The sequence below is a fragment of the Eulemur rufifrons genome, chromosome 14, assembly GCF_041146395.1.
Source record: "Eulemur rufifrons isolate Redbay chromosome 14, OSU_ERuf_1, whole genome shotgun sequence".
NCBI classification, from domain to species: domain Eukaryota; kingdom Metazoa; phylum Chordata; class Mammalia; order Primates; family Lemuridae; genus Eulemur; species Eulemur rufifrons.
The window spans coordinates 33,308,387-33,334,547 of NC_090996.1; the positions used below are offsets into that span (position 1 = coordinate 33,308,387).

Genomic DNA, 26,161 nt, shown 5'->3' on the forward strand with positions numbered 1-26,161 from the left:
GGTATTTCTGAGCTAAAAAATCATAGACCAGGTATGAATTAAGCATTTTTTACAAGACAGAGGGTCTGCCCTGGCGATGAGGGTCCTGGAGGTGACCAGCGGTGCTGGAGGAACACGTGATGGCAGGAGGACGTCCACTCCCCATGCAGACACAACTCGCCCTTGCTTCACAGGGACTCGACTCCCCTCTGGAGAGGACGCCCGACCCACCCCGGGCAGGAGGAGGGAAGGAGACGGCTTGCGGACTCCACTTTATTGAGAGCTGTAGCATTTACACAGGTCAGAGGAGAGGAGCCACGGCTGAGCAGACCTCTGGGGCTTCTGGGTGAGCTCTGGGGCCTCTGAGGCAGGGGGAGCACCTGGCTTCTGCCCACCCCACCCCACAGAGAGGACCAGAAGTTGAGCAGCAGCATCTGGGAAGGCCCCTCCCACAGCTGCAGCCTGGGCTCACGGGCCACGCACCCCTGCGGGGGGAAGGTGGCTGCCCAAGTTCTGCAGAACGGAGGAAGGAAGGGCACAAGCCTGGGGCTCAGACATGTGGGCACCGGGGGCAGAGCTGGTCTAGAAGCCCAGGCGTGCCCTGCCATGCTGCACTCGCTGCTTCCTGGGCGACAGCCTGTGCCCAGTGAGCATCGGGCCCATTGAGAGGACACTATCAGGCAGAAGCTCTAGCATCTGGCGTTTACTGGTTGCCTGTCTTAAACCCAGCATTTTAAAAAAGTCACCTGAGGTGGTAGTTTAGTCAGGGGTGGAGACGGTGGTGGGCCAGTGGTCACCTGCGAGGAGGTTGCCAGCACGGCGTCATCGGTCCTTCACATGTAATACCAGGCCAAGAGTCCAGCAGCCAGGGCCACGCCGGCAGCCAGAAGGAACTGTAGGCTGGGCTTCCTCAACACGGCCATGGCTGTCTGGAACGGGCAGCTGCTGCCCTCCAGGGCACCTGCAGGGCAGCACCCACAGGAGACACGGCATCAGTGGGGGCCGCTGACCGCCCGCTGCCCCAGGAGGGGAGCTCAGAACACACAGACCTACCTGTGTCTTGCTGAGCAGCGTAGTAGGGGCACTTGCGCACATCTCCTTTCCCGTCGTGCACGGGGAGCCCGTCCTCCAAGGTCTTTTTGGCAAGCGCAGAGCCAGCCTGGTCCAGTTCATTGAATATCTGCAGGAGCAGGGGACCGACTGAGCCACATCCCTGCCGTGCGTGCACACTGCTCTCCTGTGAGCCGAGCAGGTGCCCGCGCAGGAGTGTAGCGCGCAAAGCCAGCAGCCCGGCCTGGCAGCTCCACTGCCCGGCCCTGCTCCCGAGCACAAGCTCTGGGGGGCGGGGGCGTCCCAACAGAGCTGCCAACTGTGGTGGGTGTCCCCTGGGAACTGACCTGACATGTACCCCATGCCTGGCCTTCTCTGAGAGAAACCACCAGGACACAGGAGAGGGCACAGATGCATCCCCATCTCTAGCTGCTAGTTATTTTTTAGCAGGAAACAATAGAAAAATAGGATGGGTCTGCCCTGCTAAGGCTTCATTCTCCCATAATCCTGAGTGGCCACAGGAGGCCTCAACAGGGCTGACAGGGGCTGTGCTCAGCCTGGCACTTCACCCGCCCCCGGCCACCTTCCCCGGTGCTAAGTGCTGACCTGGGGCTCTGGGGACAGGCTCAGCCCCATCTAGAAGCTATTTGTAACCAGTTATTCTCTTTACTCTCTTTGGTAAAACTGGCTCTCCCTGAACTTACCAAGCAGAACTCAGAGCAATCACTGCTAAAAAGGAGAAATTATCCACTCCTCAAGACCAGCATCCTGGGGCGAGGAAGGACACAGCTCCATTCCCCCAGACCTCTCACCCTTCCCCAAAACACCACCCGTGGCATCTCTCACAGCAGGCCTTCCATGCTGGGACCCAGCCACTGGGCCTGTACCCTGTGTTGGTCAGTCTGGCTCCTTCAGCTTTCTCCCAGCACGCTGCAGCCCATCTGTCCTGACACCATGGACACCCTCCTGGGCAGCTCTGGCTTTGCTCCCACAGTCAAAGGTTCCCTTTGCGGCCCAGGCACCCGGCACTACCTGTATGTTGTACTGGAAGGCCTTGTTGGCCTCTTCCACGATCCTCTCTTTGGTCTTCAAGTTGAGGTCCAGGGCGTTCATCCTGGCTCGGTAGAACTGCTTGAACTGCTGGGCATTGTCCACATTCTCAAACAGGTAGAACTGGGTCCCTTCCCCCGTGCTGGGCAGTTTCAGTGCTCGCTGAGCCACCTTCTTCAGTACCTGGCCCCCCGAGAGGTCCCCCATGTAGCGCGTGTACGCATGGGCCACCAGCAGCTCTGGCTCGTTCTGCCCTATGTAGTGGATCCGCTCCACGTACTTTTGGGCGGCCTCAGAGCACTGCACCCGCTCCTCCCAGTTGTCACCAAAGAAATACTCCATGTCCTTGGTCAGCGCCGCCTTCCGGTGCAGCTCCATGGGGAAGTACAAGGGGGCAAAGCCTGGGTGGTCCTTGTTTCGGTCCATTTCCTCCTCGAGGGCGGAGTATGTGAAGTAAAGCGCGGTGGTGGCCAGCTGTGGGGGCGATGGGAGGAGGCTGTGGGAAGGGGCCGCGACACAGCCGGCAACACCCGAGCCCACCACACCCGAGCAGCTGGGTACAGAGGCTCAAGCAGTCCCCAAAGACCTAATCCTATGCCATTGTTGTATAGTGAATTATGTCACACACCCAGGAAGCTTTATATTTAAAGGAATGACATGGCGAATTCTTTGGCAGGAATACTTTTGCTTCCTTTACATCACTATGTTTGTTTAAGCTCTGAGAGCCAAAGCTTAATGGCAAGAAAAGAATGGAGCAGGAGGAAAGCCCAGCTTCTCCCTCCGAGTGGCTCCAGGGGCACCTTTCTCATGGGACCCCGGCCCCACATGAAAGTCTGGAACCCAACCTCATCTGTGACCAAGGGGCACAAACCTTAAATAGCTCCTTCTTGATGTTCCCCTTCAAGAAGTCCTTGACAAACTGGGTGTTTTCTGCCTGGTCATGTGCTTCCTTGGTCCCTTCCTTCAGGAGCTCAGAGAGGTCAGCCATTCTGTGGAGACAGGATGTGGACACACGTGTGCGTGCGTGCGTGTGCGTGCGTGCGTGCGTGTGTGTGAGAGAGAGAGAGAGAGAGAGAGAGAGAATTGGCCCTTCCCAGCTCCCGAGTAAGGACCACAGGATGAAAGACTAAGTCCAGACCCCACGGTGACCACATGCTGGACTGGGGGCAGGGGCTGCTTAGACACGTCACTCAACACGAGTGACAAAGCCTTGTCAGGGAACACAGGGCAGTCTGCCCCAATGACTCAGGACACAAGGGATGACTGTGGCCGCCTCAAAAGTATCCTTGTGTGTCTGTCTGCTGGGAACCACGCAAATGAACAATGCTTTGTTTCTGTGGCCGCCTGATGGCCACAGAAACACACATCTCTAATCTCGCCAGTGTTTGCTGGTTTTTCCGGGAACAGTTTGCCTTTGGGAATGTACTCCTGGAATCCACACACCTCTGTAAAGGGCTGTGACTGTGGATCTCCTGGGGTGACCCCGCTGCCCTCCTCCCACCTTGGACCCACAGCCCCTTCAGGACTACATGTGGCCACGTGCAGGCGTAGGGGAATAAGAAGAAGACAACAGAGAGGCTGGGGCCAGGACCTTGGGTTTGTGCTGCTTAACAAAATTACATAGGACAGGACAGGCACGGTGGTTCATGCCTGTAATCCTAGCATTCTGGGAGGCCAAGGGGGGAAGATTGCTTGAGCTGAGGAGTTCGAGACCAGCCTGAGCAAGAGTGAGACGCCGTCTCTACTAAAAATATAAAAAATTAGCCAGGTGTGGTGGTGCACACCTGTAGTCCCAGTTACTCGGGAGGCTGAGGCAGGAGGATCGCTTGAGCCCCAGGAGTTTGAGGTTGCTGTGTACTAGGCTGATGCCACAGTACTCTAGCCCAGGACAGAGAGAGACTCTGTCTCAAAAAAAAAAAAAAAAAAAAAAGTTCAAAAAAAAGCCAAACAAAAATTACACAGGATAAAGTGCTGATGGATAAACAAGGTAGAAAATGTGTGATCCCTGGCCGGGTGCAGCAGCTCACATCTGTAACCCTAGCACTCTGGCAGGACAAGGTGGGAGGATGGCTTGAGCTCAGGAGTTTAAGACCAGCCTAAGCAAGAGTGAGACCCCGTCTCTACCAAAAAAGAAAGAAAAAATTGAAAATGTGTGATCCTGGCTAGCTCGGTGGCTCATGCCTGTAATCCCAGCACTTTGGGAAGCCAAGGCAGGAGGATTGCTTGAGGCCAGGAATTTGAGACCAGCCTGGACAACATAGTGAGATACCATGTCTACAAAAAGTAGAAACATTAGCCAGGCAGGGTGGCGCATGCCTGTAGTCCCAGCTGTTCAGGAGGCTGAGGTGGGAGGATCACTTGAGCCCAGGAGGTCAAGGCTGCAGTGAGCTATGATTGCACCACCCCATTCCAGCCTGGGTGACAAAGTAAGACACTGTCTCGGAAAAAAAAAAAGAAAACATGATCCTAAAGGTGGTGGCTCCTGGGCAGGGGCTCCCATGTGTCCACATGATCCATCTCCTAGAGCAAGCAAAAGTCGGCCCTCTGATGATCCAACCTCTGGTGGCTTCTTTAGATTAGCTGGTATACCCATGTGCCCAGAGTCAGTTTATTACCAGCAGCTGTTTCACGGAACTCTGCCAGTGACAGCGCTGTGTGAGAGGCTAAGAGCAACACACAGCAGGGCCCAGCAGTTTGAGGTTTGGAGTGAACTGGCCCTACACAGTAGGAAAAAGCCTGCCTGGAGTTAGAGTTACTCTCACATTTTAAGTGCTAGAAGACACTATGAAAAGAAGCCAGCTTGTCCCTGGATTACCCTTTCTCAGCCTGGATGAAAAACTTAGGTTTTTAAGAGGAAAAAAGGAGAAGTGCTACCATCAAATCCTGTCACTCGTTATCCCAGCGGCACCTGCCCTGCCTCCTTGGCTCAGATAATGGAATAGAACAAACGGGGAGAGTGCTGAGCAGCCGGGGTCCACAGCTCATGGCCCGTGACTGCTCCCAGTGCCACCAGCGAAGAAACCAGGTGTGCTGAGCACAGCAGGCACCACCCCACCTGGCTCAACGCCGCCAGCACCCACTGCTCACCTGGTGTGGTTTTCCTTTTCTGAGGTCCCAGAGTTCTTTTTCTCTGACTCATCTACCCCCTCTGAGGTCTCCACTTCCACTGACATTGTTGCGAAGTGCGGTACTTGCTGCTCTCGCTCCTCTGGTTCTGTAGAGACACAAGGAGCTGATAATGGGGCACCCAGAGCAGTCACTTCCCCCAAATACCTGCAGGTTCTGCTCTCTGAGCCAACATAACCAAGGTGACACCCACACACCCTGGGATTGCTTTCCTTAAAAATAAAGCTCTGCAACTACTGAGACCACATCGGAATATGGACACTGTATCAACACTGAGCTTGCTGGTTTTCTAAATAACTGTACTGTGATTATATAAGAGAATGTCCCTGTTCCTAAGAAAGACAGAAGTAAAGGGACACACTGTCTGCAACTCACTGTCAAATGGTCCAGAAAAGTGTGTGTCTCCGCGAGCGCGCGTGTAAACACACAGGTGGGGGACATTCGCAAGTAAGAAAGCAGATGAGGCCAGGTGAGGTGGCTCACGTCTGTAATCTCAGCACTCTGGGAGGCCAAGGCAGGAGGATTGCTTGAGGTCAGGAGTTCAGGACCAGCCTGAGCAAGAGTGAGACTCCGTCTCTACTAAAAACAGAAAAATTAGCCGGGAGTCGTGGCGGGCACCTGTAGGCCCAGTGACTCAGGAGGCTGAGGCAGGAGGATCACTTGAGCCCAGGAGTTTGAGGTTGCTGTGAGCTAAGCTGACGTCACAGCACTCTAGCCCGGGGAACAGAGCCAGACTCTGTCTAAAAAAAAAAAAAACAAACAACCAACAACAAAAAAAACAGTAATCTGTTCCAAAATAATAAAGAGCCATACTATGCCATTAGGGAAAAATCACATGGCCTAACAACAAAGGGTAGGACTGCTCAAACGACAGTGAACAATGGAATCCTGGCACAGCCGGGACAAGCTGATAAGCTGCATTCACATATGGAAAAGTCTACACATACTTATTTTTTAACAAACAAACAAAAAAAGACCCAAAACACTGACTACAACTGTGTGCAGAAGTATATAAGTATACAGACAATGACAGGAGGGGAATTTGGAGAACTGTAAATACTTGGTTTTTGTTGTAAATACTTGGTTTTGTTGTTAACTGGCTGCTGCCTTATTATATAAAGTGACTTCAATTCTCTTGGAAAGAAAAGGGGAAGGGGAGGAAAGCAGAGGAAGGGAAGGAAAAAAAGAAACCAAGCAAACCAGTGAAGATCCCACACTGCACTAACCAGTCAACAGGAAGTCCCTGGGCCCTCTTTACTTTGCTATCATTATACAAATTCTAGAAAGGTCAGTCTGCCCTCTCTCTTTCCCATTTCCAAAAAACTGTGACCCTGTTTAAAAAATCTGCCTCTACTACTCCATAATTCCCATACTCGAGCTGTTCACCTATCAGCTACTGGTTTTCATTCCGACACCTGACCTGACAGAAGCAGTATCAACGTTCCTATCACAGTTACTTCCAGCAAAAGAGGTTCCTTTAGATCCTCCCAGCAGACCCAGAACACTCATCTCAAAGCTTTTGCTCCTGGTAAATTGCAGGCCGGGCCGGGCACGGTGGCTCACACCTGTAATCCTAGCACTCTGGGAGGCCAAGATGGGTGGATCCTTTGAGCTCAGGAGTTCGAGACCAGCCTGAGCAAGAGCGAGACCCCGTCTCTACTAAAAATAGAAATTATATAGACAGCTAAAAATATATATAGAAAAAAATCAGCCGGGCATGGTGGCGCATACCTGTAGTTCCAGCTACTCGGGAGGCTGAGGCAGGAGGATCGCTTGAGCCCAGGAGTTTGAGTTCACTGTGAGCTAGGCTGACACCAGGCACTCTAGCCTGGGCAACAGAGTGATACTCCGTCTCAAAAAAAAAAAAAAAAATTGCAGGCTGAAGGCACCAGGGCTTCTGAAATAACAGACAGGTTCCAAAATGTTAAATCCTCTATGGACACTCAAGTCCAACAAATTTCAGGTCACATACACAGTGCACTGCTGCCAGGCATAAACATAATCTAAGGACTACATTATATGATTCATCTCCCATCTGGTGATCCAAAGAGGAACAATAAAGACTTCTTTTTCTTTCCTCTGGAGAAACGCCTAACTAAAGGAAGGGGGCAGCTTGCTGAGCCCAGACAGCACTGAGAGGAAGGAATGGCAAGGTGACCTGCTCCCTGGAATGAGAACAATTCTGCAAGCCTCTGACTCACTGGAACAGTGACACTCGACAGTGATCAGCTCCTGTACCTCGTGTGATGCCACGACATAAGCTAGTGTTGTCAGCCCACACACAGGGAAGCTAAGCGGCTGCTCAGAGACTTCTGCACCCCACTCCACTGATGTTCCTGAATGCCTTGTGGCTGCACATCAGAATTCCCACCATCCTCCTGGGTGGGGTCCCCTGCCTGCTTCCTAGAAGGCTCGTAGAGGTCAGCATTCACTCCTGCCATCCTGTTTCTCCAGTTAAACCAGAAGCTTCCTACAAGACAGATCAAGATTCCCTCAGACTTTCAGTATATCAGGGTCCAATATCACAGCCCAGCACCCAGGGAGCCGCCAACCGGAGTTACAGCTGTTGCAATGCACACATGCAGTGCCTATGACAAAGCTAGCTAACTGAAGGCTTCTGTGTGCGTGTATAACAAGAAAATAACAGCTAACTTCTAAAATACCAAGCAATACAAATTTTTAATTGGGCACTATGTCCCTAAATTAACTGGTATGGCTGGGTGCAGAGGCTCACACCTATAATTTACCCAACACTTTGGGAGGCTGAGACAGCAGGATCCCCTGAGCCCAGGAGTTCGAGGCTGCAGTGAGCTATGACTGTGCCACTGTACTCCAGCCTGGGTGACAGAATGAGACCCTGTCTCTAAGACAAAACGACAATAATAAATTAACTGGTATGAAATCTGGTTTAATCTTTCTTTAGACCTGACTCGACTTTTTTTTTTTGAAATTTTATTTTTAATTGGCCGGGCGTGGTGGCTCACGCCTGTAATCCTAGCACTCTGGGAGGCCGAGGTGGGCGGATCGTTTGAGCTCAGGAGTTCGAGACCAGCCTGAGCAAGAGCGAGACCCCATCTCTACTAAAAATAGAAAGAAATTATATGGACAGCTAAAAAAATATATATATATAGAAAAAATTAGCCGGGCATGGTGGTGCATGCCTGTAGTCCCAGCTACTCGGGAGGCTGAGACAGGAGGATCGCTTGAGCCCAGGAGTTTGAGGTTGCTGTGAGCTAGGCTGACGCCACGGCACTCACTCTAGCCTGGGCAACAGAGTGAGACTCTGTCTCAAAAAAAAAAAAAAAACAAACAAAAAAAAAAAAAAAAAAAAAAAAAACAAACGAAATTTTATTTTTAATTGACAAATAATTGTATACATTTATGGGATACAATGTGATGTGTTGATAACATTGGGGAATAATCAAATTTCACATACTTATCATTTCCTTGAACTAAGAACATTTAAAATCCACTTTCAGCAATTTTGAAATATATATTATTAACCATAATCACTAAACTGTACAATAAATCACCAGACCTTATTGCTCCTGTCTAACTGAAATTTTGTAAATTCTGACCGACATTCCCCATTCCATGTCCACCTCCCCGCTCCCGCAGCCTCTGGTAACCACCATCCTACACTCTACTTCTGCGAGTTCAACATTTTTAGATTCCACAGACAAGTGAGATGTGGTATTTGGCCTATGTCACGTAACATAATGTCCTTTAGATTCATCCGTGTTGTCACAAATGACAGAATTTCCTCCTTTTTTAAGGCTGGATATTCCGTTGTGCATACATACCACATTTTTAAAATCCATTCATCCAGTGATGGCTTCTCAAGTGTGCTGTGAAGACCAAGTGAGCTAACATGTATGAAGGTGTTTCGTGGAATGTAACGTTGCCTCAAATGCTGATCTCTTACTGAGAAAGGTGCTGGTGAGAATAAGCAGCTGGGGGACTGTGAAACCCAGGGAAGAATGCACAATCCCACAAATTCACAGGTCATTCTGGGCAGGTCACACCTGAGGACTGCGGACTCAGCCCTCATTCGCTAGCAGTGTCAGAAAATGGGAACACCCGTTCTTTCTAAAGTGAGACATGTGACCACCACAGGCTAGAATACCCACACTGCAGATGCCGGGGGCTGGCTGAGCTGGAAGTTGGGGCAGCAGAGAGGGCTGAATCAGCTCTAACCCAGCAAGGCACCAGAAAACAGAGAACTCTCAACACCGTGAGGAAACCACATCATCTAGGTCAACAGCTTCTGAGTTGATGGAATAAACGGCCTGAGGTCTCCTCTGAACTCTGGGGCTACCACTCCTCAGGAAATGTTATACATAAGCCTCACCTTTCCATTTCAGTCACTGGGGGAATTCAATCCCACAGTTCACCGAATGGATGAATAACTACTACCTCTTGATAAAGAGCAAGTTCAGACAGTGAATCCTGGAACAGTGGAGACTCTGGGGACACAAAACACTTGAGTCAGATTTATTAAACATGCACTTGCACATCTGGGCAAGAAGGAAGGAGAAAGCAAAACTGCCAACTAGTCTAAAGGCACTACCCTCACAGTAACCTCAAAAACTGACATCAGTTCAGGAAGTCCAAGACTTGTCTTGCAGGCTTTTTTAACTGGGGAGGGTGAGTGTGCGCATCTCCAGCCGTGTTCAAATACAGCTGAGCAGGCAGTCCAAGCAGACACCAGGGACGCAACAACACTGCAAAGAGCTCAGTGGGCTTGGAAGTGACTGTTGCTGGTGCAATGATGGGTCCTTGTAAGGAGTCTTCCTACTACACATGAACTAAACATAAGACTCGCCCCTGTTTCCTGACTGCCACTTCGATTTATATGAGAAGAATGGGCCTCTGGGTTGAAAAACTGAAAATTCCTCAAGCCCATAACAACCATCTGCAGGTGGAGGGGTGGCGTGGAAGCCCTGACTGAATTCTAAAATGGTTCTGGCTAGGTACAGTGGCCCATGCGTGTAGTCCCAGCTCCTCAGGAGACTGAGGTGGGAGGATGGATCAAGGCCAGGAGTTCGAGGCTGCAGTGACCTATGACTGCATTACTGCACTCCAGCCTAGGCAACAGAGCAAGAGCTCGTCTCTAAAAAGTAATTAATTAATTAAATGGTTTGAGTGGGGTTTTTTTTTTGTTTTTTTAAGAGATGGTCTCGCTCTGTTGCCCAGCTATGTGGCATCATCATAGCTTACTGCAACCTCAAAGTCCTGGGCTCAAATGATCCTCCTACCTCAGCCTCCTGAGTAGCTGGGACTACAGGCACATGACACCACCACCAGCCTTTCATTTTTTGTAAACACTGTGTTACTCAAGAATGTCTCAAACTGCTGGCCTCAAGCAATCCTCCCGCCTCAGCCTCCCAAAGTGCTGGGATTACAGACGTGAGCCACTGCACCCAGCACTGGGTGGGATTTTTATAAGGTGGACAAAGCAGGCATCAGGCATCCCACTGGAATGGTTTTTTTTTTTTTTTTTTTTTTGAGACAGAGTCTCACTCTGTTGCCCAGGCTAGAGTGAGTGCCGTGGCGTCAGCCTAGCTCACAGCAACCTCAAACTCCTGAGCTCAAGCGATCCTCCTGTCTCAGCCTCCCGAGTAGCCGGGACTACAGGCATGCACCACCATGCCCGGCTAATTTTTTCTATATATATTTTTAGCTGTCCATATAATTTCTTTCTATTTTTAGTAGAGATGGGGTCTCGCTCTTGCTCAGGCTGGTCTCGAACTCCTAAGCTCAAACGATCCGCCCACCTCGGCCTCCCAGAGTGCTAGGATTACAGGCATGAGCCACCGCGCCCGGCCTGGAATGGTTTTAACAGAGGAAATGCTGATGAAACCTTAGGTCATCCCTAGGTTACCATCAAGCAAGAATTATTACAACTTTGAACAATTTTGAAAACATGTGTCCTGTGTATAAGTAGTCAGTCAAATTTCCTTTCACTCAGGAACAAAAACTGTGTCACCTGTAGCTTCAGCTTCTATCAGAGACTGTGACTAGCATTTGGGGGTAGAGGGAAAGAGAGTGGGTGATAAAGATGCTTCTGCTGCATTGCCATTTTGGAAAACCTAGAAGTGCCACCAGCTCCCAGGTGCTTTCCTCTCTGTAGCTGCTGCAGCCTGTCCCCAAAACACTCACCTCGGCTCACTCAGATGACACACCAACCTGAGAAGATTGTTCCCGGCTGAGGTCTACTTTTGTTGACTCATAGTGCAGGCCAAAGTAGGTCCCAAAGCAGGGGATGGCATACCTCACCACTTGGCGCCTGAAGGGAGGCGGCCAGACCTGCCAGGCCTTGGTGGACAACGACACCAGGGGCTCCAGGGCATCCCTACACCAAGGGGAGGTCACAATAGGGTCTGCACATCTCTATAGCACCCATTGCCATAGGAACTACACAGAAATAGAATATCTGGTTTCAAGAATCTGGAAGTGTGTCAACCATGTGTTAAGTATTTAAAATCTAAGCAGTCCTATTTTTCTGCCTACTGAAAATATACTCTGCCCGGGAAACGGCAGTACAATGGATAGGAAGTCTGTTAACATAAACTTCTTATAAGATTAGAAACTCCACAGGAAAGGTTTAGTCAATGGAACAAAGTGCTCCTGCCTCTCACTCTGGGCGCCTGAGGGCTCTCACCCGTTCCCGCAGGCCTGCAGAGTTAGGTGTTGCTCCCAGGCTTCTTCACAGTGACTGCCCGGACTGCCCGGACTGCCCGGACTGCCCGGACTCCGGTGGGGGCTGGAGTCGGGGTGAGGAAACAAGCCCGGACCAAGAATCAATAACTCCACGTGGCTGGCTCATCCCACACAGGCTTGTGGCTGCGGTGGCCGGGACTAGCTGCAGCAGCTACTGGACTCCGCAGAGCAGAGGGGCGGCCTTCTCAGCCCTACCAGCCAGCCCTGCCTACACCCAAGGAGTGGTAAGGGGAGCAGAGCAGTCAACCTGCTTCCACCTCACGCTCTGACTCCCTGTCTTACTGAACAAGGCACCAAGAGTTCTGAAGAATGAGGGTCCTCAACTGTTTTCCTCCCTCAGTATACAGGACCTGATCTGCGCATGAGCAGCAAGGTCCCACAGGAGTAGCCAGGGGCTGGAGGGTGGGGACAATGTATTGCAAGTGATGGGACATTCCCAGCAGTTAGCCATGACAGTAGCCCTCTCTTCTACCTTAAAAAACCTTTCAGGATGAGAGCTGACTTGCCCAATCAAACTTATTTTTTTAAGACAAAGCATTCATAAACTCCATTGTTAGTAACAAATTACTCGGAACACACCTCAAAACCACACTTAAGGGCAGAAAATCAAAGTGACACAGTGATTACTTAGCAAAATGACCTTAAACTAGCTTTCTAGGAAAGAATTCTAGATACTCCAGCTCAAGGAAGCCTTCTAGGATTGAAGGGAAAAGATAGCACATCACCATGCATACTCTGCCTAGATGCGTGAAATTCCCGCAGCCATGCTCTTGCCTTTCCTCACCAGGATGAAATTCCCAGGACAGGGCCTCCCATCACAACAGTCGCTTGGCAGTAATTCAGTATCTGCATAAATGCCATATGTGACTGTTAATTTAGATACTAATTTAAGTATTTATATTAAGTATACATCCTGTGACATGGAGACCAAATCCTTCCATCTAAAAGTTTCTAGAAGATGAGTTCAACGAGTCTAACAGCACACACATGCACAAAAGTCCTTTCTGCACAGCACAACACCAGTATGTTCACAGGACACACAGGAGTTGAGGCAGTGTACGGAACTGCATGAAGATCGCTGGAGCCTGACCCGTGGGGGGCACCCAACAAATGTTAACTGAGGGGAGCCCAGCAATGAGAGAATCTTCCGGCCACACAGGTAGAGAGGCGGCACCTGGCTGTGGTTAAGGCACAGGCTTTAGACAGACACAACTGACAGCAAACCCTGGTTCTACACAACCAGTTGAGCGGAGTTGGACCAGTTACTTAATTTCTCAGAGTCTCTTTCTTTATCTGTAAAGGACAGTAATAACAATTCTGCAAGGTAGTGATGAGAATTAAATGAGATTAATGAGTTATAAAACTGTGACATGTTATAAGATGCTGATTAATAAACTAAAGAAAATGCCACTTAACATATAAAATTGACAGAGGCGCCGACATACTTTCAAACAAGAAACAGAAATACCACTGTCTCCATGAAAAGCCCTACAGGCCGCAGCAAGTCTACTGAGTTGAAGGCTCACCATGAAGAACCTACATTTTCATTCTAACAGCACTAGACACCAAGAAAGGAAGAGAAAAATTTTGGAATATCTAGCCAAATACATTTTGCAAAAGACCTAAAGGAAGATGATCACCTTAGTCCAATTCCTTCAAGGAGACCCTGAACATGAGTTAGGTGAAGGATCCTCCATATTACCGAGAGTCAGGATGGGGGACAGGGCACACTTCTTATTTTGTTTCTTCAGATAAATTTATCAGTATAAACAAAGGCTTTTGGTAACTGAAAAATTTACTTGATCTTGTGACAAATCTCATCTACATTTTTATCTCATAACAACCAATCCCCAACCCAGTGTTTCTCAACTAGGGGCCAATTTGTTCCCCAGGGAACATTTGGCAATGTCTGGAGACATGTTTAGTTGTCACAACTGGGGGATGGAAGTATACTACTGGCATCTAGTGAGTAGAGTTCAGGACTCCTGCTCAATATCCTACAGTGCACAGAGAGCGCACACACACACACCCCCCTCACCACCACAAACAATCCAGCCCAAAACGTCAAAAGTGCCAAAGTTCAGAAACCCTATTCCACCTCAGAAGCAGTGCTAAGGCAGTTCAAAAAAGGGCATGAATCTAAAACCTCTCTCATCCCTTTATCAATTTACAGAGACAAGATGAGATTTGTTTTGGCACTATGTTTCAAACCGTTTGTCTTGCCTTTGCCAAATATCCTTTACAGAGATTTCTGGGACAACTGAATGTCTATCAGAAAACAGAAGAGGCTGTTAGTAGTGAGGCAACTTGGCACTGCCCACAGATGACAATGAAAAGGGTCAGTACCTTCCTGGGAACAGGCCCCATTTGGATCACCGGAGGCTAAACAGCCAAAGCAAGCTGTTTGGGGTGAACCCCCTGACAGAAATGTGTTTACTGACTTCTTTGTGAGATAGAACACGAAACTGGGAGAAACCTAATTATCGTCTGTCAGTCTGGTATCTGACGACAAATAGGCTAAGAATCAGAAGAACCAAGTTCTGCTACTGCGTCTGCTCTAGCTACAGGACTTCCCTGGAACTCCAGTGAGTCACTTCTCAGTGAGCTGCAGGGAGAATGGCGTTGAACAGTCCGCAAAGCAGGGAAGGCTGTGGGCCTCCCCCACCCTGCTTCAGCCAGAAAAGCTTCCCTATTCCTTGCTATATTTCCTCCCTGCCCCCCCAAAAAAGTTGTGCCGCTTCTAAAAATAAGGTCTAAAAACTAATGTTAAGTGATGAGGTCTGATATTACATTAAGAGCAACCTAAGTAAGCCTGTTATGATCTATTATAGCACTTGATCCGGTTATAGTATTTATTTGTTTACATGTTTATTTTCCAGATTACAGTTCATTTATCTTTGTCTCCTATTGCCCAACATGGGGTACACTCCTAGTCAGGGTTTGTTAACTGAATGAATGGCTTCCAGAATGTAAGGTATTCTCAAAATTGAGCAGACTGTGTGTGGGGTGGCTTATGCCTATAATCTTAGCACTTTGGGAGGCCAAAGTGGGAGGACTGCTTGAGACCAGGAGTTCGAGACCAGCCTGAGCAACATAGTGAGACCCCATCTCTACTAACACTCCTGGATGTCTGCATCTGTGAAAAAAATGCTGTATCCCCTGTAGTTGTCCTTAGAATCTGGATTTCACAACAGCAGCAGGGTCTGTTCATGTCTGTTCCCCTAGGGAAGGGGCCAACCACAAAACAGCAATAGCACACAACTTCATGATAAGCCCACATCCTGTCTCTATGCACACTTTAGAGTAAATACACCAAGGCATTAGGTTATCATGATCACAAGGGGAAATGCTACAATTATCACAATTTACTGAAAAGAAAAAAAATGCAAAAAACTCCCAGCAGTTTGCCACCGTAAAACTAAATAACTTCTGTTCCATCTTCTCCAATGAGACAGTGCCCACGAACTACATGCATTAAAGTTTAATTGCTATAATTCCCAAGAGTTGCCCGGAATTAGTCAAACATTATCCCCGTTAATCATTATCCAGAGGAAATTCAAGTAGTCCAGAACATCAACTATTGACTGAGGACATGATTAGGCAACAAAGAATGAATAACTTCAGGAAAAAGGAAACAAAATGGGGAGTGTCCCATAGCTTGCAGGCCAGAAAAGGCAGAGAAGCAGGCTCCCCAGTGCTGTGAGAGGTATATTCAAGCTTTTTTCAAACAAAACCCTACACTGAAGGCCAATATATAAAGCGAGTAAGTGGAGCTTCCATGGTTAAAGCGAGGAGTTGGGGAGAGGGAAGGCCAGGGGGGGTTCAGGAGCTCAGCTCCTCCAGTTCCCTTAGGGCCCCTGGGCTTGGCCAAGTTTGCTCAGCTGTGGTCTAGGGGAGCAAGGACACTCAATTAAACAACCGGCTACCATTTCCACTGCATATGCTAAGTAACCAGCAGCTCTGGGCAGGGTCTTTTAGGCCTGTATGTCAAAAGCAGCAGTGGGAAGCTAGTCCTGGATTAGCCACTGTTCCTGGACCTGCCTAGGACTTTTGGGCTGCTGGGTCAGGGCTTCCCTTTCACACCTTGTCTCCAATACTCTAACAGCTCCTTGAAAACTTCATGACCTTCCAAATACCATGTGGATTCTGTGTCTTCAACTCACCCTATCCCCAATATTCATACTTAGCTCTAACCCTAAGTATGGACAGGTGCATACTCTAACCAGCCACACGGGACTATAGCGTCCCTGAGGGCAGACCTTGAGCCTTGAACACCTCTGCCTCACGCACACTAGCCAGGGAGGGTGCTGTGGCCTCAGGCAGTGCCCTATCTCCTAGGAACCAGATTAGATCACTGCCTACCCGTGGGAACATGCTGTCCTTTGTACATGAACTCATGTAAGTCCCATGACAGTTGGTGTTTGGTGAAAGGCTGTTTGTTTACAAAGGAATATCCTAGGGTTTCTGTCTTTAATCTTCCACTCAAATACCTCCTCCTCTGAAGACACAAAATCAGAAATGTGCACTTCTGAAGATAGGAAGGAAGGGTATTTGTCAAAACAATCCTTACCTTTTTTGGTTGCAAATCCCTTTGATAATCAGATGAAGTCTTTAAATTCTCTCTCCAGGATTATCACTTATTTAAAAAAAAAGTTGCCCATGCCATTCCAGGGCAACCACATGCTCCCAAAGTTCATCTGTGGATCCAGCATTTCAGGTTAAGAATCCCTGTTCTAGAAGGAGTCTCTTTATGAATGACATTCTCTTTTTGTGGGTAACGTTTTTAGCAAAACCCGAGTGGTCTAAGATGGACTTCCCCTTTCTTTGGTTTCTCCTTCCTTCTTTTCTCTTCCCTCTCTGTCATTTACCTAACCGTGGTGGGTTTAGTGCAAGTTCTCCTAGCGTCTCCATTTCTCAGCTCTTTAACTTCCCCTGACCTCCCAAAACACTGAGTGTCAAAATGACAGTCATAAACCTCATAAAGTATTTTTATTGTTTTGGGTCTTCCCAAGGTAACAGCCAACTCCTAGTGAACACAGACTACGTCAGGTTTGCTGTTGTTTTTGCACATCCCCTCAGTGCCAATACTTTGTACCCCTTAAAGGCCCAATACAATACACGTGGCCCTCCGTATCTGTGGGTTCCACATCCATGGATTCAACCAACTTTGGATCAAAAATTCAGAAAAAAAAAATCTGCACCGTACACATGGACAGACTATTTTCCCTGTCGTTATAACCTAAACTATACAGTATAACAAAATTTATATGGCATTCACATTGTGTTATGTATTATAAATAATCTAGAAATGATTTAAAATATACAGGAAGAGGGAGGCCGAGGCGGGTGGATCGTTTGAGCTCAGGAGTTCAAGACCAGCCTGAGCAGGAGTGAGACCCCGTCTCTACTAACAATAGGAAGAAAATTAGCTGGACAACTAAAAAATTAGCCAGGCATGGTGGCGCATGCCTGTAGTCCCGGCTACTCGGAAGGCTGAGGCAGAAGGATCGCTTGAGCCCAAGAGTTTGAGGTTGCTGTGAGCTAAGCTGACACCACGGCACTCTAGCCCAGGCAACAGAGTGAGACTCTGTCTCAAAAACAAAAACAAAAAACAAAAAAAACAGGAAGATATACATAGGTTATATGCAAATATTTAATACTATACCATTTTATATAAGGGACTTGAGCATCTGTGGATTTTGGTACCCTGAGTAGGTGCTGGAACCAATCCTCCACAGACACCCAGGGATGACTGTGCGCACCTGCCAAATGATCTGATATTACTGTTTCTTCATCCTTCTACCTTTAGGCATTTGCACTTGAATAGGCTGACTCCTTTAAAATTTGGGCATATGCATTAGTGTGATATTGTGATTTCTAATAAATGACATATATACACATATATATTTGGTCTTTGCCCCCAGTTTCTGACACAGAGCTCCTAAGAACTTTGCAATTTCCTGAGTGACAGGAGCCCTGACACAAAGCTCCTAAATCCCTCAGTATTTCCAGGGTAATAGGAGCATCTTTTGTTCTAATAAAGCAACTCTTGGTGGGCTCCTGGGGAACCAAGGTTGAGTTGATCACCAATGTAATCAATCATGCCTATGAAATGAAACCGCCATAAAAATCCCAAAGGACAGAGTTTGCATTCACTTCTGGACAGCTGAACATCTGGCAGTTCCTTCCTTAACACATGAAAGTTCCAGAAAGGGCACGGAAGCTCTACGCTCCTTCCTGCCTGCCTCGCACTATGCATCTCTCCCATCTGGCTGTTCACCTATCCTTTTAAATATCCTTTATAATAAACAGGTAAATGTAGTATGTTTCCCTGAGTCCTGTGAGCCACTCTAGCAAATGAACTGAACCTAGGAGGGGGTTGTGAGAACCCTGATTTATAGCCATAAGATCAGAAGTATAAGTGACAATCTACTACTTGCAGTGAAGTGAGGGGTATTCTTGCAAGACTGAGCCCTCACCTGTGAGATCTGGCCCTATCTTCAGATAGATAGTGTCGGATCTAATTGAATTAGAGGACAATCAGCTGGTATCCACTGGAGAAGTGTTTGGTTTGTGGGGAAACAACCCCCACACATCTGGTGTCAGTAATGTTGTGTTGAGTGACTGTGAAAGTAGAGCAGGGAAAACATTTTGTGTTTTTTTTTTGTTTGTTTGTTTTTTGCCTATCTTAAATAACTGGAAAAGCCACATGCAAAGGCAGAAAAGCATAACCTACTAACAGCTAGTCACCCCACATTTTTCTCCTTTTGGGTCCGCTACTGTCTTTTTATAAACACAAGTCTTAAAAAGCAGGACAACCATGACATTGAGCATAGACATTTGGAAATTTGGCAGAGACTGATACCCAACCGTATAGTAGAGGAATGGAATGATTTTTTCAAGTTATTTTCTAATTAGTGGGATACCTGCTATTACTAAGTAAAGAGAAGGCCTGACTATCCTTCCTATAGAAAAAGGGAGTGAAGGTTTAATGTTTTCTAGACAGAAGCGAGAGGATGGCCCAAGCCCCACTTCACTATGTTTGCTGTTTTTGTTTTTGTTTTGTTTGAGACAGGGTCTTGTTCTGTTGCCCAGGCAGCTGGAGTGCAGTGGCACCATCATAGCTCACTGTAGCCTCAAACTCCTGGGCTCAAGATATCCTCCTTCCTCAGCCTGAGTAGCTGGGACTACAGGCATGTGCCACAAGGCCTGGCTAGATTTTTCTATTTGGGGGGCAGGGTGCAGGGGGCTCTCACTCTTGCTAAGGCTGGCCTCAAACTACTAAGCTCAAGCGGTCCTCCCCCCAACTTGGCCTCCCAGAGTGCTAGGATTACAGGCGTGAGGCACGGTGCCTGGCCTACGTTTGCTTTTTCATCCTCCATTCGAACACTACTATCTAAACCTCTCTTGTGGCCGGGCGCGGTGGCTCACGCCTGTAATCCTAGCACTCTGGGAGGCCGAGGTGGGCGGATCGTTTGAGCTCAGGAGTTCGAGACCAGCCTGAGCAAGAGCGAGACCCCATCTCTACTAAAAATAGAAAGAAATTATATGGACAGCTAAAAATATATATAGAAAAAATTAGCCGGGCATGGTGGTGCATGCCTGTAGTCCCAGCTACTCGGGAGGCTGAGACAGGAGGATCCCTTGAGCTCAGGAGTTTGAGGTTGCTGTGAGCTAGGCTAACGCCATGGCACTCACTCTAGCCTGGGCAACAGAGTGAGACTCTGTCTCAAAAAAAAAATAAATAAATAAAATAAAAAAAAAAATAAAAATAAACCTCTCTTGCAACCCACATTCAGTTGTGCGCTTTTTTTTTTTTTTTTTTTTTTTGAGACAGGGTCTTGCTCTGTTGTCTGGGCTAGAGTGCCATAGCATCATAGCTCACTTCAACCTTAAACCCCTGGGCTCAAAGGATACTCCTGCATTAGTTTCCCAAATAGCTGGGACTACAGGTGTGCATCATCATGCCCAGCTAATTTTTCTTATTTTTTAGAGATGAGGGCTTGCTATGTTGCTCAGGATGTTCTTGAACTCCTGGCCTTGAGTGAACCTCCCATCTTGGCCTCCCAAAGTGCCAGGATTATAGGTGTGAGCCACTGCACCCAGCCTGCTCGTTGATTCTTCTCTGTCCTACCCTCCTCCACACTGCTATGGAAACAGTTCCAGGTGACAACAGTTCCTCTGTAGCAGCACAGGGGGTCTTGCCAGAGAGAACAGCAAATCAAGTATCTATGGAAGGGGATGGCTACACTTGGGCAGGTGACCTTACATATCCCCATCAACAAACACTTATCATGCTTATGGGCTCTGTGACTACAAAAAAGGACTAAGATCTTGTTGTGGACTTCAAGTAACTTTCAACCTTGAGAGAGAGAGAGAGAGAGAGAGATGGAAAAATAAAAAGATGCACAATATAACAAGGCACACCATTCTATTATATAAATACTAATTGTACAGTACATAAAACAGTGCTAAAGATAGAGCCTTATATTCTAGATTTTCCAGAACGAGTCTTATTTCAAATATCCTGTCCCACCAATCCCTTCAGTACATCTGTATGCTCAGAGTATGGCATGTGTTTAGCATAAAAAATATGATCATCACAGCTACTTATGAGGCAAGCCAGCCCACTAGATTAACTAAAATCAGGATGCATCATGATACCAGACTGTTTGAATCATACTAGCACCTTCCTACAGCCCTAGTACAGCGCTTTAATAGTAGCCCCTCAAGTAATTGTGGGATTGAATACAAGACACAGTGAAACCAGAGTCTTCTAAAAAAGCTCATCAGGAGAAAGGCAAGGAGCTGAGAGTATTTAGAGAAAGTCAGGCACGCTGGGTACGAGACACCAGTCTCTATTATGCCATTCTTCCCCACAGCCCTTATAAAGTTACTGAGAACTATGACAATAATTAGGCCTCCGATACTCCTGGGAAGGAAACAAATCTATTCATGTGATGAAAATTAATTTTCCCCCCACTTGGTTGGCCTCTGGCATACAACTGACAGCACAGCTATCACCACACAACAATCGTGTCTTTCTTCTGCTGTCCCCTTCCTCATGTATCCTATTCACTTACCTCCCTATCTTTCTTGCCAATCCATTTCCTCCTCTGTCCAGCCTGTGCTTTAGACAAGGGGATCCCAAACAAGAATCACCTGGGAAACTCTAAAAATACAAATTCCCAGTCCCAATCCCCAACTTACTAAAACAGAAAGGTTTGGAAACCCCTGTCTTAGATCATTAAGCAGCATCCAAAGGCATCAATGAAACTTAAAAAGACCTTTTTGCACCCTTCCTTTTGCTGCAACAATGGGTCTGGTCATTATCTGTGCCGTATGTATCATGCTCTGTAAAACTCTATATTGCTTTTGCTCTACAATCCTATCTTTCCCTCTTCAATAAACCTCATTTTCTTGCTTGCTTTAAAAAAAAAAAAAAAGAAACTTAAAAAGAAAATTTCTGATGATCTTGACTGCCTTCATTAGTGGACTTTTTTTTTTTTGTAGAGACAGAGTCTCCCTATGTTGCCCAGGCTGGTCTTGAACTCCTAGGCTCAAGTGATTCCCCTGCCTCAGACTCTCAAAGTGCTGAGATTACAGGTGTGAGCCACCACGCCCGGCCTGTTAGTTGACTAAAATATATAGTACAGTGGAAGACAACATCTTATGATAAATAAATGGAGTCCATAAGGAAAAGTAAAATACATAGTGACAACATTGGAGAGCAACTCAGTGGTCACCAAAGTGAAATTTCTTCTAGTATAAAAGACCTCTATATAAGCAGTTATATTGACTGTTTCAATTAAAGATTCACCTCCCCCCACCCAACCCTTGTTTGCAGAATTAACTGGTAATGGCAATGCTTCTCAGCGGTACAAAAATATCCTGAGAAATCATTCAGATAACAACAAAAGACAGAGCTTTCATCGTGTGTCTTTGCAAACACAAACCTATATATAAGAGTTAAAAAGCAGATAATCTTCACTGTGCTGTAAACAAAAGGGAATGTGATCCAGACCTCTTAATTCTCCCACTGGCTATCAGAAAAAAAGACTGCATTAAACATCTATTTATAACTTCTTAGTTAACTATGGTCAGTAATATACAAGGAGTAATTTATAGTTCCAGTTTTTCATCTCCTTTCTCTCCAAGGAGGTCCACGCTGAATTCTAAATCTTACAATGAAATACCCCATTTTACAATTCCAATTTTCAAAAAGATTTTTCCCCTGGAGGAGTGATAATTCTAGTTTTTGGTGCAATCCTGATGCAGAGCCCAACTGTCCTGTGAAGAGAATCAGCTATTAAAAGGAAACTCCCCCCAAATGAAGGCAGCCCTAGCTGTCCAGTTTTGCAAGTTTTCAATAGACTTGATGAGGGATGAGCTAAAAGCAATGAACACTTTACTTTTTGTAACTCATCTCGTTGGCACTGTCATTTCTAGAGTATCTCATATTCTTGACTCTGGCGACCCAACACTATCCCAACTTACTGGCACAAGCAAAGGAAAAAAGGAAATCAAGTCAGACAATGAAGGATCACAGGATTTCCCTCTCCATATCCCAGATACATGAGGTCATTCAGTGGGAGTGGGAGTTCCCAACGCCCCACAAATTCCCACACCCTCACCAGTGTTCTGACCTAGGTACTGTATTCGAAAACGTTTTCCAATTTCACCAAGTTAACTTATAAATACCCTATTAAACTGTGAACTCCTGGCAAGCAAAGATTATGTCTTCAGATATTTCTTGAAAAAGCTAATGAAGAAACCACAGATTTACTAATTTATATTCCTTATCCTCCCTCCCAAATACCATTTTTAATAAGAAAGTTCAAATTTTAATCAAAACACACTAGTTAACATCATACCAAAAATTCAAAAGCACAAAACCAGTGAGCTCATTTCCTTCTACTTGAGAGGACAGTTTAAGGGGGGGATGGGGGGTGGGAAGACATCTTAACATAATCCATTTCCAATCTGTGCAATTTCATCTAGGCAACAGCACCGGATCTGGAAGCAGACCACCAGGTTCATAATCATCTGTGCCATCTTCTTGGCTGTGAAATGTAGGTCAAGTCACTTCACCTGGTCTCAACACTGACCGAATTTTACAAGTGGGAAAACGATCAGTTCACAAGGTGTTGGAATGGGCCACGAGGGAGAGGACTTCGTCAAGTGGAGAGCGTTATACAGTGTTTCCAACTTCGCTCTACCTTGTCTGGTTCAAGGCCATCAAGGTAACACAATAAGGATGAACAGCCGCAGCCCACAACAACTGGTTCATCAGAACCAATTTAAATGGCAGGACACAGACGGGCCTTGCAAAGACTGTGCAAGGCAGTCCCGGCAGCTTTTACGGGGCACACCTAGGGCACTGTGCTTAGAAGGCGACAGGTCAATTCCTTGTCCAGGCTAACCGGCTGCTCCTACAGTTGCTCCCTCCCAATCTGGCACTCTGCTCTAAGGCGCACCAGGGGTCACTCACGAAGTCAGGGCAGTGATTCAAGGGACACTTTCGAAAAGGGTGAGACACTAGAAGGAAGGGCAGAGCCCCAGTCAATGCCAACAGCCCCGCGAAGCCGCCACTCCGGGCTCCAATCTCGGAGGCTCGGGGCAGATCCGGTCCCCCCGGTCCCCGCGGCAGAGGTTGCAAACCCTGCCGGCAACGCTAATTCCACCGGCTGCGACCCCAGGGGTCACGTCGCCAAGCACGCTCGTGACTCTGGGAAGGGTGGGCCCAACGGGGACACCTAAGGAACCGCTCAGGCCTCCCCGGGACCCCGATGAAACATCTAGAGAGCGGCGCGTGGGGTTCCGCCCTCACCAGACAGCCCCCTCCACGCCAGTCCTCGTCTTCCCCGCTGGGTCCCTTCCGTCGCCCCCTTTCCCGCCTCACTCGGTCTCCCGCCGCCACCCGCCCGGGTCTCCCCTCAGGCCGGCGCCGAAGGCGCAGCGGGCTGCGGCCCGGCCAAGCCCAGCTCGCGAGGCCCTGGACAAGGTCAAAGCCCGTCGAGGACGCGGCCCGAGGAGCCGGGAGGAAAGAAGGCCCGGGGAGGGCGCCGCCCGCTCACCTGCCGCAGGTCGGCTCCGCGCGTCCGCGGGGCCCGTGTCAGCGCGCGGGCCAGCGACTCCCTCAGGCGCCGCCGCCGCAGTCGAGAGGGCGGGCGCGAGGGCGGGCGACGTGGGCACGCAGCGCGGGGCGTGGTCTGCGGAGGCCACGCCCCCGGAGGCGCTGGGCTCCTTCTCCCGAGCGCCATGGCCTGGAGGCCAGCCTGGGCTCAGCTGGGGGGGATTGGCAAGCTTCAGAATGAATGCTAGTAATTAGCAAGAGCTACGCGCTTTTCTTGCCCAAAGCCCTTTCATTCTCTTACATCCACGCAGTGATGGAAGAAATCAGGTTGTTAACCTTGACACCTCCCCTCTGGGTCACTTGCCAGTTCCATCCGTTGACCAGTCCTGTGCGGGGCCCCACTGCTCTCTCTCTGCTCCGTCCCCCGCTGCTTCCAGCCTTTTATCTGGTCTCCCTGCGCCTCCCTTGCCCCATTCTTCCAATGGCAGCCAGAGGATCTTTTAAAAGCCCTAATCAGATAGTTACCTTCTCTCTCTTTGCTTAAAACCGTCACGCAGCACCCGGTTGCTCCGCATCCATCCTCGGCTTACTCTGCTAGTCCTCCCCGCCCCCCACCCACCAGACTGGACCATGCCACCACCTCTTAAGGCTCATCTCCTTCTGGGCTCCACCTACCCTTTCTATTCCAGACACACCGGCTTCCGATTGTTTCCTTAACCATCTGACTGACTACAGATTACACGGTTGGTAATAGCCAGTGATGGCAAAGGTGTGTTGGCAGTGTTGGTGAGAGTATTGGAAAAGAGGTGTCCAAGGAAAAGACAAGTTCTGCCAAAATATTTAAAGAGGTTTATTCTGAACCAATATGACTGTGACCTGGAGCTTCGCAATCCGAAGAGTTAGTGAGAAAGTGTGCCGGAGCCAGCCAGGTTACCGTTTGGTTTTATACATTCACTGAGACAGGAATTACAGGTAAAATCATAAATCAATGAATGGGTGGTATACATCAGTTCAGCCCCAAAAGGCGGGACATCTCAAAGAGGAGGCTTACAAGTCATAGGTGAGTTTTAGGGATTCTGTAGTTGGCAATTGGTTCAAAGAGTTAAGGTTTGTCTAAAGATGAGTCAGAAGAAAGGAATGCTTAAGATAAGGAGGTCTTTTGTTGCTGTTGTTGTTGTTGAGACAAGAATCTCTTGCTCTGTTGCCCAGGCTAGAGTGCAGTGGAGTCACTGTAGCTCACAGCAGCCTCAAACTCCTGGGCTCAAGTGATCCTCCTGCTTCAGCCTCCCAAGGAGCTGGGACTACAGGTGTGCACTACCATGCCCAACTAATTTTTTCTATTTTTAGTGGAGACAGGGTTTCCCTCTTGCTGAGGCTGATCTTGAACGCCTGAGCTCCAAGGATCCTTCCGCCTCGGCCTCCCAGAGTGGTAGAATTACAAGACATGAGCCACCATGCCAGGCCAGGAGGTCTTCTATCTGTCATATGATGCTATACCAAAATCAGGTTGGAAAGTAAGCCACATTATACTGGATTAATAAAAAACCCATTTAATGAAATTTTATGGTTTGTAAGATGTGAATAATCAGGCCTTTTAGAAAGGAACTTGGGCAAGCGAAAAAACGGTCAGAGTTCAGTCCTTGGGGGTACAATTTGGCAAGACCTGTTAAAATTTAGAATGGGCATACTCTCATCCAACAAGTCCAATTCTGGTAACTCTTCTAGAGAAACACTTGCAAGAACCCAAATGGGCACAAACAGGAACAGGAAGGTCATTGCAACACAGAAAAGGATATTCCATTTCAGTGAAAACTTTGAAACAACCTAAACGCCCATCAAAAGAGGATGAGGTGGGTGTGGACAGGTGTACATCCATTCAATAGAGCTGTACCACAGTTAAAATGTACAGAGTAGATTCTGCAATTCTAGAGGCAGGAAAAAAAAAAAAATACCAAACCAGAGTAGACACTGTTTAGGGAGGACATGAAGTAGAGGGGAAGAAAGACAAATTGTAGGAAATACAAAAATAGGCCAGGTGCTGTGGCTCATGCTTGTAATCCCAGCATTTTGGGAGGCTGAGGCAGGAGGATTCCTTGAGTCCAGGAGTTCAATACCAGCCTGGGCAACATAGCAAGACCCCATCTCTACAAAAATAGG

At 47.9% G+C, this 26,161-nt stretch overlaps 1 protein-coding gene across 5 annotated transcripts; it reads right to left on the reverse strand.

Annotated features, from left to right (window-relative positions):
* HMOX2 (heme oxygenase 2) lies at positions 1-24,626 on the reverse strand. Of its 5 annotated transcripts, XM_069486994.1 has the most exons (7): positions 24,006-24,071; positions 6,937-7,102; positions 5,167-5,293; positions 2,951-3,068; positions 2,062-2,553; positions 1,033-1,159; positions 1-940 (listed from the first exon to the last, which is right to left on the reverse strand). In XM_069486994.1, exons 3-7 carry the CDS (start codon positions 5,250-5,252, stop codon positions 813-815), a joined length of 951 nt encoding a protein of 316 aa, XP_069343095.1. In that variant the 5' UTR covers positions 5,253-5,293; positions 6,937-7,102; positions 24,006-24,071; the 3' UTR covers positions 1-812. The 5 variants fall into 5 exon arrangements, with proteins under 5 accessions (XP_069343095.1, XP_069343094.1, XP_069343090.1 ...); XM_069486993.1 differs by lacking the exons at positions 6,937-7,102; positions 24,006-24,071 and adding an exon at positions 24,530-24,626; XM_069486989.1 differs by lacking the exon at positions 6,937-7,102 and having other exon boundaries at positions 24,006-24,065.
* Positions 24,627-26,161: the final 1,535 nt, after the last annotated feature.

What these genes read in the sequence shown, in the direction of transcription:
- HMOX2 (XM_069486993.1), bottom strand. Translation starts at nt 5,252, where the DNA reads ATGTCAGTGGAAGTGGAGACCTCAGAGGGGGTAGATGAGTCAGAGAAA. An exon ending in TCAAGAAGGAGCTATTTAAG is followed by an intron (nt 2,554 to 2,950) that starts GTTTGTGCCCCT and finishes TCGCCCCCACAG; the next exon opens with CTGGCCACCACCGCGCTTTA. An exon ending in CCTTCCAGTACAACATACAG is followed by an intron (nt 1,160 to 2,061) that starts GTAGTGCCGGGT and finishes CTGCTCCTGCAG; the next exon opens with ATATTCAATGAACTGGACCA.